At 42.3% G+C, this 11,232-nt stretch overlaps 1 protein-coding gene across 2 annotated transcripts; it reads right to left on the minus strand.

Moving 5' to 3' along the window:
* Nucleotides 1-1,490: 1,490 nt before the first annotated feature.
* khnyn (KH and NYN domain containing) lies at nucleotides 1,491-11,206 on the minus strand. 2 transcript variants are annotated; one of them, XM_076027972.1, is made up of 9 exons: nucleotides 11,047-11,203; nucleotides 9,292-9,559; nucleotides 8,947-9,081; nucleotides 6,197-7,947; nucleotides 5,048-5,178; nucleotides 3,999-4,095; nucleotides 3,135-3,242; nucleotides 2,659-2,760; nucleotides 1,491-2,569 (listed from the first exon to the last, which is right to left on the minus strand). In XM_076027972.1, the coding sequence occupies exons 2-9, from the start codon at nucleotides 9,520-9,522 to the stop codon at nucleotides 2,200-2,202; spliced, it is 2,925 nt and encodes a 974-aa protein (XP_075884087.1). In that variant the 5' UTR covers nucleotides 9,523-9,559; nucleotides 11,047-11,203; the 3' UTR covers nucleotides 1,491-2,199. The 2 variants fall into 2 exon arrangements, with proteins under 2 accessions (XP_075884087.1, XP_075884088.1); XM_076027973.1 differs by lacking the exon at nucleotides 8,947-9,081 and having other exon boundaries at nucleotides 11,047-11,206.
* Nucleotides 11,207-11,232: the final 26 nt, after the last annotated feature.

Consider the following 11,232-nt stretch of genomic DNA (forward strand, 5'->3'; position numbering starts at 1 on the left):
TAACTAAATTTGATATTTTAACTAGAGATGGGCATTTTAAGAATATTCCTCAATCAATAATTGGGAAAATTAACGATCAATAATCGATTTTTATCAAGTTTCTATATTAGAAATGCGTGTGGCAGGAAATACTCAGACAGGGTCTTTTCTTAAATGAAATCGTATTTCCAAGAACTGATAGTCCAACAACAATCCTCTTAAATAGGGTGGTTAAAACAAAACGATAAAGATATGTGACACTTATAAAAGCAGCTGTGAAGCTCCGACGAGCCAAACCTCTTCACTTATTAACAGCTCCCTGATGTCACTGCTGAATTAAAAAAATAAAAAAATAAAAAAAATAATGATAATTTAAAAAAGAAAAGCCCACACGGCGCATAATTGTCACAGTATGTCCGTTCACATAAACAAAAGTAACATGCTGCCTTAGCTTAGCTGCTAGGCTGCAGTCCAGCAGGCAGCAATGAATGGAAGACTCGCTGTCGTAAAGTCATATCCTGACTGTTTTCTTCATTAAACAACATAATGTAACACAAATATACCACTTCATAAACCTCGTAATTCGAGGTAGCTAACTCACCAGGATATTCCAAGGAGACGGCCAATCGGAGCTTCTCTTGCTGTTCTTTCCAACAGTTCGTCAACGCTGTTGGAACTTTCCTTTCATAAAAAAAAAATAATAATAATAATAATACGATTAACTCATAATAATCATTCCAGGAATTAAATCGATCATTATTTGAATACAGACCTTTTTCCCCTTTTATGGCTCCAAACCACATCGCTATCAGAAGCAACGTGCTTCTCTGCCTGGGCCACAGCACGTGGCTGCCAGGTAGCGCTCATGTACGAGATGCGTTCATTGTTAGTGGGAAACTAGCGCGTTCTCATTAACGTGCCAAGCACATCTGGGTTTGCGGCGTTTAATAACCGTGGGTAATATAAAAGTTAAGGGTAAAATAAAGGATCAAAGTAACCTGGGTTACACCAAAAACACTTTGACGGTGTGTGTGTGTGTGTGTGTGTAAACTGAACATGAAGTAATGCAGTCTCAGAAAGGGAAGGTTGTGGGTTTCGAGGCCAAGGTGCAACTTGTGTTGGACCTCCATCTTTATTCCATAATCCAGAGACATGCACATTAGGCTCATTGGCAACTCTACATTGTCTGTAGGTGCGAGTGTTGTCGTCTATCCCAGCTGTCATAGGGCAAAGGCAACCCTGGCCAAGTTGCCAGTTCATAAATCTAAATTTGAATCGACATCTATATAATATAATAAATCTAGTACTTGGTAAGTAATCAGAATTATCAATGTTTATAATATTTGTTGTAGCAACCAGAAGGTGGTGCCAATTCACATTTTCAGTTTTTTGAGAAAACAAACAAATAAAAAAAAATCCTCATTGAGATCCACATTTTTCAAAAATACATATTAAGAGCTAAAAAAAAACAAAAAAACAAAACAAATAACAAACCCGGAATAGCAGAGTAATAAAATATATCCTTATTCATTTATTTCACACAAGAAACATGAGCTCTTAAGGGCACATCCAGATAATTAAGCATTCCAATTATTTAAGACTGAGTTATACCTTTAAAACGCTGCATGATAGAAACCAGACCAAACTGAACAAAATGTGCAGTGGTTAAAAAAAGGTCTCTAAAATCAAGCTTTGAAGAAGCCAAAGAAAGTATTTTTCCTAAATGAACATACTGGTTAAGCTGTTGATACACCCTTGGTCCTCATATCATTAAATTAGCTGATGTGCATTTACTACAGCGGAAAACTGTGCCTCGCTGCACCCAACACTTGGTTTTGTTTCATCATCTGGAAGTAAACGGCAACCATTTTTGTAATCTGGACAGATTAAGGAGTGGAAGAGGCCTCACACCTTTAGGAACAACAAGTAGCACAACATGCTGGTTCGCGTTAGAATCGGCCCCTCTGCTGAATCAAACCCTGGAGTCGCTAAGCTAATAAAGTTTAGGGAACCTTCAGACCAGAATGCAATTTTTAGGTAAGTAACGGAAACCAAAAACACAACATTCAAACATTGGAAGGTATTTAAATGTGCGGGAGTGTCAACAGAAATTTGTCTCGTTATTAAATCCTATAAAAACATCGGCTTTCTTAATTTGCTCATCATAGAAAACCCAATGATTTAAAAAAAAAAAAAAAGCAAAATTCTCCCAAACAAATCTCAGTCTGTTTGCTGTTCCAAGATCCGATCGGACAGCACATTGACGTCCGTCTCCGTGGGGTGACACTGCAGCACCAGCGCCACCGTGTTGTCCTGGCCGGTAAACACCTGACAGAGTTGCTCTCGGAGGCTGGCCGTTTCCTCCGGACTCCTGTCCACCGCTGCAGCCACAGCTCCAAACCGCCCGTGTTGCTGGTTCCACCCGTTTTCACGTTCCCGCCCTTTAGCCTGGTTCCCTCTGCGAGACGCATCTTGAGCGCCACCCAGTGTCCGGTCGCGGTAGTTGATGACCTCAGTTTGGGAGCGCGGAGCCACGGGAGACAAAGTGGTGGCGACGCCAGCAAATGAATGGTGTCCTGGCTCTGGGTTTCTGAGAAAGTGTAATATGTTGATGAACTACGTGAACATTTCACCTAGGGAACATCAGACATTAACACGTAGAAGTGTGTTTGTTTATACCTGTGATCTGAGCGCAGGAAGTCTTGTAGGTGAGGTCCTCCTCTGCCCAAAGGATCATCAGGCAACATGAAGAGATCCCCAGCAAATGTGTACTGAAGAAGTCTGGGGACGTGGTGACACAGTAAATAGGGTTATGGAGGCTGAAGCGGTTTGACAACTCAAATTGACGAGACTGTGAAAGCATGAAGTTTGCATGGCAACTTCACAGCAAAAGATATGTTGTCAGTCACACACATTAAGCTTGTGTTGCGTCTTGCAAACTAATCTTCATTTACCAAGTGTGGTCACTTTAAAGAAAATAAAAATGCAATTTCACTTTTTTTTTTTAAAGTCTGCACGAGGGATTCTCAAATAGTTCCGTTATTTACACAGTGTCAGAAGTAGGTCAAATATTTTATCCCCATTTCACCGCTCTCTTGGTGAACTTTTGCCTCCGCCAGCAAGGAAGTCGCATTGAAGTGGCTTCTTTTTCATACCTCTTTTTGACAATGTCCCTCCATACAGCTGATTCATCTGAAAGGTCTCTCAGATTATCATTTGTGACAATCACTCCGTCTGTCTTCTGCGCGAGCTGTAGCATGAATCTACAGAAAGGGAAGAAAGGGGAAGAAAAAAAAAGAAAAGAAAAACCTTGTAAAAGAATGTTGACCCGAGAGGACTTTGGTTACACAAGCTATTGCATGCCTTGTTTAGGTGTTCAAGCTTTATTGCCAGCCGTTGCTTCGTGTTGAAAATGAACAGCTGTGCAGTGAGGTTTCATCAATCAGTCAACAAATATTTTGCCATGCATAAAACTTTTAATAAGGATTTAAGTTCCCTTTTGGGGCCAGTATACGTTGGTGTATATATGGTGTTAGTGGAATTCAACCCTAGCCATATTGCATCCATAACCGTGGTGTCACATGGGCTATCGAGGAGAAAAAATGCATATCATGGGATATGTAGAAAACATGTGATTTGATGTCTATTGAAAAGAAACAAAGGCGTTCCAACAACGTGTGTCTTTTGAAGCTCCAAAGTGTACAGCTCTTTATTGAAATGACTTTGAAAACACTGAAAAAAATGATGAAATACAGCTATTTTATGACTTACTTACTATTAATATAATTTCTACAACTTTGATGGCCGGGATTTGATAGCTTAACGTGCCGCACATGGCCCCCCCGGGCCGTAGTTTGCCCCACGCCTGCTCTAACTGACACTCAACCTTTCTCACAAACAACAGTACATTGATTTGAGGCACGAGGACGAGTGTTGCACATTCAATGTGAAGCATTTTTCAATGAAATGTTTTTTTTCTTGTGTCGTATCTGTTTAAGGACAGGACAGCAGCTTCCCACCTGTCATCGTATGAGCAAATCCTCTTGCCCTGGACTTCCCTCGACGGAGTGAAGGAAACCAAGCCCACCTTATGCAGCTCTTCCAGATAGTGCGGCTCTAAAAGGCATGAAAACAACATTCCATTAAGTGAAGGCAATGACAATGAAATTTGAGAGCAAACACACATTTCCATGACTTGTTGGGCTTCACATGGATCGTACTCAATTTTGAAAAGGAAAATGATGGAAAAGTTCCTGACTTGGTACAATGAGGTGCCAAGCAGGCCGTCCACCTCCTCCTCCTCCTCCTCCTCCTCCGCCTCCTCCTCCGCTCTCTGACTACTCTGACCTCCATTCGAGGCAGAACGAAACAAAATCTTATCTTTCCTGCACCCGTGTGGAAATTGCGACTCTAGCGTGTGTTCGAGGAGCTTCACTCCCACAAACTTTTGCTGTGTAAGATCTACATGCATGGCTGATGAAAGAGTAAAGAGATGCTGACTTCAACATCCTGTATGTGTGTGTGTGTGTGTGTGTGTGTGTGAGAGAGAGAGAGAGTTTTTCCCCCCACAATAATAATTGGAAATTATAATTATTTCTTGTTTTGAATAAACATTTTTTTTTCAGGTGTCAGTCTGCAAGGCCATTTCTACAAATAGTTTGCTATTAACGCTTCCAGCGAGACTAATAAAGGTTCAGTTCATTCTGATAATAATAATTAAAAAAAAGATTCCAGATTCTGCTTTTGTGTCTGTTGGCTTACTGGAAAGTTCCTGTACGCTAAATGGAACTTATCTCTAATCCCTCTTTTGCATCTCTTTCACATTATCTTTAGTTTTTTCTAGTGCGATTCAGGTAAATCATTAAAAGTCTTCAAATCACAGAGTATAAGAGAAAGAAACTGAGTTAAAACAACACAAAGGGAGCATAAGAATTCACCATCTATTGTACTGACGGTAGTTAGTTCATTTCTTCCCCCTACGCTCATATACAGTTGCTCTTTGCAATTCAGTTGGCTTCAGTGACTTTATTGAGAATCCATGTCCAAACAGTATGCAAAGCACTGTTACCTTTTGTCTTCGGGTCATTTTTCTGCCTCCACTGAGGAAGGAAGGTGGTGATTTGACGATGACCTCTGTCCCAAAAGTGCTGAACAGCCAGGGCGATGCCTCGACAGGAGAAGAAATGACCTAAGCCATGACTGTAGAGACAAATACACTTGATGACATCACAGTTGCTGACCAATTTAATATTAATATTACAATTATTATTATAATTATTATAACTATTATCATTATTATTATTATTATTATTATTATTATTATTATTATTAATAATAATAATAATAATAACAATAATAATAATTATTATTATTATTATTATAAATAATAATAATCCAAACATTTGATTGTGAATACACTGCAAAACAACTGTTTGTCTACGAGGACATTGGACTACATGTTATGTCTTACAGCTTCTTATTCAACTCAGACAGGTTTACATGCTTTTATACAGCATTTTAAAAATTCATTTCACAAAAACAAGAGCATAATAATGATGAGGGCGTTGATCCCACACCCCAGGACAACGCCTGTAAGAAAAATCTAGTCCGACACTGCAATTGATTCATTCACTAATTCATTTTCAGTGACATACGCCGCAGTTTTTCTTTTTTGAAGATTGGTGTGACTTAACTTTTGGTTGTTGCACTTGCATCGCACTGTGGTTTGGCAATTAGACCATGGGTGGGCAAACTATGGCCCGTGGGCCATATGCTGCCCGATAAGCTTTCCAATCTGGCCCGCCGAAATTGATGAATAAGAAATAAGTCATGAAATATCTGTATTTCATATTTATTTCAGTTCATTAAGATTCATTTCTAGGGATGCACCAATACCAGTATCAGGTATCGGTACCGGTACTGGGGTGGAGTACTCTATTCGTAAAATATATGCCGATAGCACGATATTATTCCCTCCTATGAGGCGGCTCACCAAAACACTCCATCCATCTGCTGCTGCTACAGCCCCCCTCTGTCAAAATTTAGAACCCATTGTGGCCCCACCAGTCAAACATTTTGCCCACCCCTGAATTAGACCCTTAGGTGCGTCAGCAAGCAGCACGACTCAAAGTCACACACGAGTCTTGTTATGTCAATTATTTGGTGTGGATTTGGTGCAAAGTCAGCCTGGGGGCGTCGTCATTCCTGTGTCATTCACCTCATTGCCACATTGCTGCCGTCAATGATGATCATCCTCAGGTTCCGGTCGCCGGGCTCGTCGGTTAACTGAAGCCTGAATGGCTTCTCCAGGCCTTCCATGAAACGCTGCTCTCCCGTCACCACCATAGAGGAAGGAGTTGCCACGGCCGCTCTCTCCTTTGCTCTGCTGGGAGACGAGTCTTTCCCTCTTTGGAGGTGAGGCGCAGTGGTTGCCAGTTCTCGTTTCAGGGAGCTTGAAGACTGTGGTGCTGCACGAAAGAAGTCGTGGTTCACACTGGGATTGTTCCTTACTTGGGGCTGGTGGCTGGTCGGTGGGGGATCCAAGGATGAGGAATAGGTGGGCATGGGTGGTCCTTGGACTTTAGGGAACTGGTGGTGGGAAGGTTGCAACTTGGGGGTCTGCAAGAGCTTTGCGTGAGGGCCGTACTGATTTGAGGTAAACTGGTGGGGCTTGTCGGTCCAGTTGAACAAATCTGGCTCTGCAGCTGGTTTGATTAGTTTGGGCACTGCCGTCCAGCCTTTATCTGGAGATTCCCTCCTCACTGCAGGTACGAGGAGTTCAGTGTCTCCTCTTGTTTTGTCCTGGGCCTTGTCGAAGCTCTCTACTTCACTCTCCAGCACGACGTCGTCCATCTCCCTTGGACCCTCCCTGAAGTTGTCCACCTTTCGGCCCTCGTCTCTCTGCAGCTCCAGGAGCAGCTGGTGAGTGGATCGCTCAGGCAACATGTTGTAGACTTTGGCTACTTTTTGCTCTGGGTACCCGCAGCTGGCTGCAGCTTTCTTCAGCACCCCAAAGACAAAATCTTCCTCTTGTTCTGCTTCCTGCTTTGGAGACTTCCTCTCCCCTTCAAAATGCCTGCCGGTTCCAGCTGCTCCTTTTTCTTTTTCTTCTTCACAGACTTCCTTTGCTTCTCCACTTGTACTTTCACCTCCTGCTACAACATCTCCATCTTCTTTATGCTCCGACTCGCATGGTCCGTTGCTCAAGGCAATTTGAGCAGTTGGACCAGCCAGGGTTGCCAGTTCCCGGTCATTGCGATCCTGTTCCTGTTGAACCAAATCTAATATCTGCGAAGCCTCTTTGGGTCCTGTTTGGGCCAGTACGCGTTTCACAACGTCCTCTGTGTAGCCCATGGCTGTAAAGAACTTTAGAAGAAGCAAAAACTGCAGGGCCTCTTCCGCTCTGGGCTCTGTCACTTTGGTACTGGAAGTCGCAACTTGCTCCAGCTGCTCCTCACCTTCCGCCACATACGGGGAATGTATAAGTCTTTCCTCAGCACCCTCTACTCTCCCCTGTGAGCCCGACGATGTGCGTAAGGACTGGAAAGAATCCAGTCCACTGGTTGCAGAGTTTTTCAACGGCCCTGCAGCCGTCCCTTCGACCCACTGGTGAGTCACAATGTCACATTTGTCCCCTGAAACCCTGGTTGATCTTGCCTCTTCATTTCCAGCCACCATTGGCAATCTAGGCGTTGAATCAAACCCTGATTCTTTCACCAAATCAGAGAGGACTTCTTTCACGGAACCTGGTAAAAGCAACAGATCCAAGATGTGCCTGTCCTCCCATTTCTCCACCAGAGCTTTGAAAGCGCGACGTGATTCCAGTGACTCGCCGAGGCATTTCTCCCCAACGTCGGCGCGTCTGGACTGCGTGTCATTGCACCTCTCCACCAGGTCTGTAATTAGAGAGTAGGCTTGCACAACTGGTTCCGTAATGCCTGATATCAGCAGGAACCCCAGAGAGCCAACCTGGTTGGTGAGAAAAAGAAAAAAAAATGAGACCTGGCTCATATGACGGATGCATGCGTATTTCTTTGCCACTGAAGTCCCACGAAATTAGAAAATTCAATCCTGTACTTCTTAAACCTGCCTCAACTACAGAAAGTTTGTGTTAAAAATGTCCAATTTTCAATATAAGACATGTACAGATTTCTGAACCTTTGGGACATGTAGTTTAATTGTGGCGTTAGTATCATACATAAGACATACATAAGACATCTTATGAGACATGAGAGTATTTTTTTAGACCCTGTTCTGCAGTAAGAAATCACAAATGAAATCAATAATGAAGATGTGAAAAATATTAAAACTTCCCTGGCTCAGACATTTGCATTTTCACCAATTGTCTTTATACCAGGTGAAAAAAAAAATCCCCTCACCACATCATTCAATATTGCAGGAAGTTCCCTTCAATAGAAGCAAAGCAAAAGTTAAAATGTTGCCTTCGGCCACTGCTGCTTGCACTAAGAAATTTGAAATTAAATTGTTCATTTTTGTGATGTTTAATCTTAAGCGTCTGCAAAAATGACTGACAACTACCTCGCCTGACCCAAGATGGCATTATCCAAGAAAGCCAGGTTTTTTTTTCCCTTTACGTGTTGAGAGGAAAAAATGTATTTCAATTAGTGTTGCAATCAAACAGCCCCTCGATACCGACCCAAACGTAACAGCAAAAAAAAAAAAATCTGTCCACAAAGTCTGTTTCCACTTCCCCAGAGTCTCTAGCAGAGAAATCACAAGACAAACTAAACATAGCCATGATTGGATGGAGGACCACTCCAGTAATACCTGACTTCTGATAATTACTGTAACACTGCATACATCTCCAAACATTATTTTGCCCTAACTTGCAACTTGCAATGTATGACAGCTGTGAGACAGCACCTGAAGAAAAAATGACTCTGAAAGCAACGGTCAACTGAATATCAAGAACGCAGCACAAGCCAGGACCCTGGAGTCGACACTCACCACTATATTTGCAGATGTGCGTCTAATCAGACTGTCCATGAACAGCCCTCTGGCTCCGCAGAACACGCAGTGGAGGACATCAGGATAAGAAAGTTCTTGTTGCTGCTCCTGGTTTACAACTCCCTTCACAAACAACTAAAAAAAAATATATATAATGAGAAAATAAACAGGACTGTGGAGTTATTCTGGATGCACACTGGTAGCAAAAGAGCACTAAGGATAAGAAATACAAAGATAAATGGTGCCTTGTTAAAAAAAAAGTTTTTTTTCATTCAGGCTCAACCACAGTTTCAAAGTAATCAGCTCAAATAAAATACTAAAACTAGAAAACTATTTAGGACTCACCTTTGCAGCTTGCACACAGTTGTCCTGCCCTCGCATTTTCAACCATATCTGTCCGGTGTTGGCATGAGAGAAATCCTCCTCGCCAATGTCAAAAATCACACAGAAGATCCTCTCCACGGTGCTGTGCAGCATGGTCAGTGAATTCCGCAGCATCCCGGAACACGCAAACTCGTCCACCACCTCCACTGCCCCTCCTCCGGCCCCGCCTCCATCACTCCTCCGCGCACTCATTCTGAGTTATGAACTGGGTGTCGTGGAGTTGGACATACTGGAAGAAAGGGTTGACATTTAGGTGCAACTTTACTTGAGTGGGAAAAAATATGAACTGCTTGCATTTTAAAAATTAACTTCTTATTCTTTTCATTTAAAAAATAAATAAAAATGAATGCACCATGGCGCTGCTCACCAATGAATTAAAAAAAAAGTCTGAAATTGAGTTATGACAAAGTTTAATATTTATGCTGTATATTGTATATAAGTATAACGAAACAACATTTATAAATACATGTACAGTATTACACATGTATGCACAATGCAAAAATGTAAGTAGAATAAATAGAAAGAATAATAACACATAATCCTAATCTGTGTTCAGCAAGTCTTTCAGATAAGATGCTACCAACTTCAACGCCTACAGCCGCTGCACACTACATGTTGTACTAATCCCCCCTTTGTCTGTGGAGCAGGCAATACTTTCATAGGTGATGAATAATACATGTGCCAGTGAGTCAGGGAAGTTTGTGAGCAATTCAATGTGTGCATTCTAACAGACCAAATGCTGGAACTTTAGAGGGGAAGTTTCCGCCTCCGAGTGAAGAACCACCTGAAACACGACTGGCACAAAATGAGTGCTTGAGCCGGGCTCAGAGTATGAGACTTCTGTGCCAGTGTCAGAAAACATACTGCCTGCCGAGGCCTTGCTGCTGATGTCTAACCTGATCTCACACTGTTCTCATACAGATTGCAGAGTCCACATAAAATCACGAGACGCTTAGCAGATCCACCTTTTGGACTGTTGTTAATCGATACATGATGGCTCAGTGTGGTGTCTGCTATACAAATACACATGTACGCACACATACTTAAACATGAATGCCAATTATTAGCTGCTTTATTGACTTATTGCATCCAAATTCATACTTTAAAAAAAAAAGGGACATCGATCTGGATATTCTTTAGACTAAACAGCTGATTATTGTTGTTCTGGACAATGAGGTGTTGTTTTTTTTTTTTTTTTTAATGATCCATCATAAAACACAGTTTTAGCGTTTTGCACTTACTTTGTGTACTCTGAGTAAGTTAACAGCTGGAAAAAATAACTAGTCTCAGCTTAAGTGAGCTGAAGCTGAGGTTTTACCTTGGACCCTGCACCATGAGAAATGAAGCCACAAATCTCCCAGCGTGGTAAACAAAGGCGCCCTCTGCATCTCCATGGACCGCTGCTGTGTATTGACAGATTGACTAAAGACCATTGTCTTAGCTTTGGCTAGAACTACTCCCAGGCCTGAGAGAGAGAGGACCGTCGGTTGGTATCGAAGGTTGAACTGTCCGTCAACAAAACTTGAGAAAGAGGGACTTTTCTAACCCTCGGCCAAAAGCAAAGCGTCTTCCGCTTGAGTCGGACGACATCCGCCACAGGAGCCGTTCAAACGAAAAACAAACAAACAAACAAACAAACAAACAAACAAAAACAAGCAACCGCGGATCTCTCAGAGGACGACTTTGAATTATTATTATTATTTTTTTTAATCTTACGTGACTCTTTGGTGGTTGTTGCGTCGTTCGACTTTGGTTCCAGCACTCCTGGTCAAAGTCTTCGGCGCTCACAAGTCGACGACGACGACGCCGACAGTTGAACGCGTTGACATGACACAAAAGGCGAAAAGCCCACCTTCTGTGGACTGGAGCTACAAACAGCGACTAAACATCTCGCTCTTCTGC

This window comes from Nelusetta ayraudi, unplaced genomic scaffold (genome assembly GCF_046127955.1).
Source record: "Nelusetta ayraudi isolate G7.1 ecotype Tasmania unplaced genomic scaffold, CSIRO-AGI_Nayr_v1 ptg000022l, whole genome shotgun sequence".
Taxonomy (NCBI): domain Eukaryota; kingdom Metazoa; phylum Chordata; class Actinopteri; order Tetraodontiformes; family Monacanthidae; genus Nelusetta; species Nelusetta ayraudi.

What these genes read in the sequence shown, in the direction of transcription:
- khnyn (XM_076027972.1), bottom strand. Translation starts at nt 9,522, where the DNA reads ATGAGTGCGCGGAGGAGTGATGGAGGCGGGGCCGGAGGAGGGGCAGTG. An exon ending in GGCAGCAATGTGGCAATGAG is followed by an intron (nt 5,179 to 6,196) that starts GTGAATGACACA and finishes TTGTCTCTACAG; the next exon opens with TCATGGCTTAGGTCATTTCT. An exon ending in ATTTGCTCATACGATGACAG is followed by an intron (nt 3,243 to 3,998) that starts GTGGGAAGCTGC and finishes CCCTTTCTGTAG; the next exon opens with ATTCATGCTACAGCTCGCGC.